The 6,192-nt window shown below is 43.8% G+C and overlaps 1 protein-coding gene across 1 annotated transcript in view; it reads left to right on the forward strand.

The window, feature by feature from the left end:
* The first annotated feature begins 2,102 nt into the window (after positions 1–2,102).
* The window catches only part of USP30 (ubiquitin specific peptidase 30), a 35,430-nt gene continuing 31,340 nt past the window's right edge, over positions 2,103–6,192 (forward strand). The window contains exon 1 of the mRNA XM_006870433.1: positions 2,103–2,176. Within this exon, the coding sequence (XP_006870495.1) occupies positions 2,103–2,176 (74 nt within the window). The remainder of the gene's footprint in view (positions 2,177–6,192) is intronic.

The following is a 6,192-nucleotide window of genomic DNA, read 5'->3' on the forward strand; positions in this document are numbered from 1 at the left end:
CCATCTGAACAATTGTTAGAGCTGTTGAGTCAGTTCTGATTCATAGCAACCCTGTACAGGGTTTCTGAAGAAAGGCTGGTGAGTTTGAATCGCTGACTTCGTGGTTATCAGCCCAGTGCTTATCCTACAGTGCCACACTAGGACTCCCAGCTTAATTTAACTAGTAAAAAAGATCTGGTTTGAGAGCATCATGCTCTTTAACTACCTATATTGGCTTAAATTGACAATAACAACTAGAAAGATTAGATCTGAGCTTTAGAGAGACACAAGTTTATGTTAGTGTGGGAGAAACAACTCAGAAAAGGAGATTACGTAAGGGTAACAACAGGTTGCACAACTCAGAATGTAATCCGTATAACTGAAATGTATATAAACAGTTGAATTGGTATATATTTTGTTGTATAGATTCAACAATATAAAGTTTTAAAAACTTTGAATCAAGGTCACCTGTTACTGTTTCCTTTTTTAAAATGGTACTGTAGGATAAAGCACTGGACGGTTTGAACCACAAGGTCAGTGGTTCAAACTCACCAGGTGCTCCTTGGAAACACTATACAGGGTCACTATGAGTTGGAACCAACTCAGTGGCACTTAACAACAACTAGAAAAAATGTATGACTCCTGTTATATTTCCCTTGGACTGCACTATTCTGTAGACAGACATATCAATCTTGATTTCACACCTTACAAGCTGTGTCAAGAGTTATAAACTTCTTGAGTTCACTGAGATCTAAAATGTGGATAGTGTCCTAGGTTGGTGTTAAGATAAAATATGAATATATACAAGGGGGCATGGCTTCAAAATCTTCCTGGGAAAAATCTATTTATTACCTCTGTATTTTTTTTAACTTTTTATTGTGAATTGAGTGAAGGTTTACAAAGATCATCCGTTCCACATTCTACACATCAGTATAATTCGTGTTATTACAACGATTGCAATCAATTCCATGTACCATCAGTTAACAGATTTTACCTTTATACACTTTATTTTTACCCTCCTCCCAACCCACACGGGTCCTGTAATGTTGTTAATTGCCTTAGCGACCCTGTACACGGTTTCCAAGGAGCAGCTGGTGGGTTTGAACCACCCACATTTTGGTTCCCAGTCCAGTGCTTATCCTACAGTGCCACACCAGGAATCTGTAACCATCAGAGAATGTTTCATTTAGCAAGAAAATCTTTTCTTTGTATAACAGAGGTCTCATGCAATATTTGTCCTTTTGTGATTTTTACTAATTTGCCTCAGAGCCAGCTGGCTCAGCAAGGGGATATATAGGTCAGTGGTAGGGTTTTGAATGTATGAGGCTTTGGGTTCAATCTCTGGCATTTCCACTTCTACCCATAGAGTCTGGTATGGTGTTGTAGGATAACCATTGGACTGTTAACCGCAAGGCCAGCAGTTCAAATCCACCTGTCGCTCCTAGGAAATCCTATACAGGGTCTCAGTGAGTCCACAGCACTTAGCAATTTCGCATAATGTCCTCCAGGTTCATCCATGTTGTGGACTGTTTTGCGGAGTCTTCATTATTCTTCAACATTGCATATTGTGTATGTACCAAAGTTTGTTTCATTATCTTCACTTTTTTTCCCACCCCCTCAAATATGTGGTGCACTTAGTAGTGTACCAGGTACCTAAGGAAACAGTGTTACTATTATTTAAGGCCCCGGTTTCGCAATGATGCTGTCGGAGCTGGGCCACATCTTAGAACAGGCCCACCCTTGTATTTCCTCTGACAACAGTAATGATAATTTTGGCCGCCCTCTCCACACTGAGAGAGAAATTCAAATCATGATCCATAGTCCCTCCTAGAAGCGGGCATCTGTATTCATGTGAGAAGCCCAGGGTAAAAGCTGAAAAAGCAGCAGCCCGAGGCCTCTAAGCTTCCTTTAGCATCCTAAGCCTACGTCCTTTGCGAACGGAGAAGGAAGGACGTGGTCCTACGGCTATTGTGCTCCGGTGACGGCTACTTCCGGTAAGTTCCAGGTGCCAGTGTTCGGCCTACCTACCCTCCTTAAGTATCTGGACATTTGGCCGCAGGTTCCGCCGCCTCGGGAACCTCCGGAGCCCTCAGTCCGGCGGAGGGGGCAGTGGCGGAGCTGCTATGCTCAGCTCCCGGGTGATGACTGCGGCCGACAGAGCCATCCATCGCTTCCTGCGGACCGGGGAGGCGGTCAGGTGAGCTTTGGGGGCGGGGCGGCCGGAGAGACCCCGGCTGGGGTCCCAGCCCTGGCCTGAGGTGGTCTTTTCACGCCTTAGTGGGGCTCCCAGAACCTGAGTGGTCACTAAGACCGGAGAGTTGGCGACCCAGGCCCTGAGGCGGGAGGGGCAACGGGCCTCTTAGGGTTTCCAGGCCTTTGGGCAGTACCAATTTTTTTCTGCATTGCTCGATTCTGCTAGCGATTCATTTTGTCATTGCATTCCTCGATCTGCCAGTGCCCCAATACTGCCAGCATTCCTGGGAGTCGAAAGCTCCCCATTCTTGTCAAGGCATCGCATTCTGTCCATGTCCCTCCACTTCTCCGTGCCTTCCAAGTCTGCAAGGGCTCCCCAGTCTTTATAGGAATACTTTGATCCTCTGAGCCCCTCAGTCATGCCAGTACCCGAACCTGCTGGGGTCTGAGGAGCTTTACAGGAGTCTCACAGTCCGGTTTGTGCCCTGGGGTCTGCTAAGGCTCCCCCGTTTTTTTGTTATTGTTGTTTTTGTAGTTGTTAGGAGCTGTCAAGTCAGTCCAGACTCTTAGTTACTCTGTATAGCGTTTCTGAGGAGCTGCTGGTGGGTTTGAACCACTGACCTTGCGGTTAGCAGTCCAGTCCAGCTTGTCCTACAGCGCCACACCATGAGTTCAAGGCCCCAAAATCGTTTTAGCACTTACCCAATCCTTCCACCCTATGGGCTCCCAAATGATCAGGCTTTTTAATCCTGGAGTGGCGCTGTGGGTTAATGGGCCAGACTGCAAAGTAGCTTTGAACCGCAAGGTCGCCGGTTCAAGCTCACCAGCTGCTCCTCGGAAATACTATGTTGTTGTTAAGTGCCATCGAGTCGGTTCCGACCCATAGCGACCCTGTGTAGGAACCGACACTTAATTAACAACAACAGCAACAATCCTCCTAGGGTCTTTTGAATCCTTAAGCACTCGCACCTTGTTCTTCCCTTCTCCCAATCTGCCTGCTCCATCAGAACCTTCTTTTTTTTTTTTGTCAAAATCCAATTCTGTTAGAGTGTCCCAATTTTGTCTGGGTTCCAAGTCTTATTAGTGACTCTCTTTACATGCAAGTATTCCTGTACTATTCAGGGCTCCTTAGCCTGTTAAAACTTGTCTAATCTTTTTAAGACTCTCCATTCTCTGGTAGCTTAGTGGTTATGAGTCAGGCTAACCTCAAGGTCAGCAGTTCGAAACTACAAGCAGTTCTGTGGGAGAAAGATGAGGCTGTCTGCTCCCATAGAGATTTACAGCCTCAGAAACACTATGCAGGGATGCTATGAGTCAGAACAAACTCCATGGCACATAACTACCACCAACACCATTCCTGCCAGGCCCCCCAACTGTTTGGGTCCCCAGTTTTATTAAGATTCCCTAACTCCACTCCCATCTCCATTTTTTATCCACCCTTCTTTGTGCTCCAGACTTTACTGTGGCCGCTACTGACCCTAAATGAGGTGAAGCCTCCTCTTCAGATCAGCTTCCATCCTCTCTAACTGGAGCAGGTCTAAAGAGCGATTGTCTCAGGACTGGAAGCAAGCCCTCAATGGCTGTCCTGTTCAGTGCCCCATTCCATAGATGGGAAATGGGGCATGAGACAGACTTGGCTGTCTTGTCTCCCCTGAACTGCTAGCAGAGCTGGAGGAGAAGCCAGATCTCATGCTCAGACTCCACTACCTTCCTTGACTTGTCATTTGCAGAGGAATGGAGTTTCTAGAATCTGTCATATGCCCTTTGTGTGTATTTATGCTCTGCTAAATGCTAGCTAATCAGCTAGCATTAAATCGATTCCTGCTCATGGCATCCCCACGTGTGCCTGAGGAGAACTGTGCTCCACTGGGGTTTTCAGTGGCTGATTTTGTAAAAATCAGATTGCTGGCCTTTTGCATGAGCATTGTGGTTTTCAGACTTAAAAGCCCATGGAGGATCACACCTTGGCTTCCTCATTCACTTTGGCTAGTTTAACCATTTCTCTTTGTTTACCCATCTATAAAATTGGGGATGAGACCAGTACTCACCTTTATAAGGTGGGTTTGAGAATGTGATGAGATTATCACAGGGCCTAGCAGGGAGTAAACATTAAAAAGCCAAACCTGTTGCCGCCAAGTCACTACCGACTCATAACAAAACACTGTAAGGTTTCTGAGACTATAAATCTTTTTTTTTTTTTAATTTAATATTTTCAACTTTTTATGGTGAATTGAGTGAAGATTTACAGAGCAGATCATCAGTTTTACATTCAACAAATCATATACTTCATTACATGTTGCAGTCCCCTCCATGTATCAACATTTCACAGTATTTACCTCTATTCACTGTAACTATTGCATTCCTCCCTTTGACAAGACTATAAATCTTTATGGGAGCAGCCAGCCTCTCGTCTTTTTCAGCTGGTGGGTTTGAACTACCAACTTTATCATTAGACAGGTCTATGAGGTGAACAGGAAGGCACCCTGGTGGCTCTGTAGGGTAAGCATTGGCCCTCTTGGCTTCTAACGAGCACTCTGGCTGTACTTCTTCCAACACAGATCTGTTTGTTCTTTTGGCAGTCCATGGTATTTTTAATATTCTCCTCCAACATCATAACTCAAATGCATCAATTCTACAGTTTTCTTTACTCATTGTCCAACTTTCACATGAGGCTACTGAAAATACCATGACTTGGTCAGGCACACCTTAGTCCTCAAACTGACATCTTTGCTCTTCAGCACTTTAAAGAGGTCTTGTGTAGCAGATTTGCTTAATACAATACATCATTTGATTTCTTTGCTGCTGCTTCCGTGAGTGTTGATGTTTGATCTGAGCAAAATGAAGTATTTGTCAGCTTCAATCTTTTCTCCATTTATCTTGATGGTATTAATTGGTCCAGTAGTGAGGATTTTTGTTTTCTTTACATTGAGTTGCAAGCTATACCAAAGGCTGTGGTCTTTGATCTTCATCATAAAGCATTTTAAGTCCTCTTTGTTTTCAGCAAATAAGGTTGTATCATCTGCATATTGCAGGTTGTTAACGATTCTTCCTCCCGTCCTGATGCCACATTTTTCTTCATATAATCCAGCTTCTTAGATTATTTACTCAGCATACAGATTGAATAACTATGGTGAAAGACTACAACCCTGGTGCACACCTTTCCAAATTTTAAACCATTCAGTGTTCCCTTATATTGTTCAAACAACTGCCTCTTTGTACAGGGTCCTCATGAGCACAATTAAGTGTTCTGAAATACTCATTCTCTGCAATGTTGTCCATAGCGTGTCATGATCCACACAAACAAAAGCCTTTGTGTGGTCAGTAAGGCACAGGTAAACATCTTTCTGGTATTCTCTGCTTTCAGCCAAGATCCATCTGATGTCAGCAATGATATCCCTTGTTTCACATTTTTGTTTGAATCAGGCATAAACCTCTGCTAGTCCCCTAAATATACTGTTGGAGTTGCTTTTGAATTACCCTTAGCAAAATTTGACTTGCATTCAATGTTAATGATATTGTCAGATGATTTTCACATTCCATTGGGTCACTTCTTTTTGGAATGGGCACAAATGTGGATCTCTTCCAGTCAGTTGGCAAGGTTGCTTTCTTCCAAATTTCTTGGCATAGGTGAGTGAGTTCCTCCAGTGCTACATCAGTTTGTTGAAAGATTTCAGTTTTTATTCCGTCAATTCCCAGAGCCTTGTTCTTTGCCAATTCCTTCAATGCACCTTGGACTTCTTCTTTCAGTATCATTAAATCTTAATCATATGCTACCTCTTGAAATGGTTGAACATCAGTGGCTCTGTGTATTCCTTCCATCTTCTTTTGATGCTTTCTGCCTCATTCAGTATTTTGCCTATGTTGTTATTGTTCGGTGCCATTGAGTCATTTCTATGTTGTGGTGACTGGTGAATTTGAACCACCAACCTTGTGGTTCAAACTGACCTTGGTGTCGAGTGCATTTTCCTGCAGCACCACATCAGGACTTCTTCCATATTACAAATCAAGGCTTGAATTTTT

Source organism: Chrysochloris asiatica, unplaced genomic scaffold, assembly GCF_000296735.1.
Source record: "Chrysochloris asiatica unplaced genomic scaffold, ChrAsi1.0 scaffold00142, whole genome shotgun sequence".
In the NCBI taxonomy this organism is placed as follows: domain Eukaryota; kingdom Metazoa; phylum Chordata; class Mammalia; order Afrosoricida; family Chrysochloridae; genus Chrysochloris; species Chrysochloris asiatica.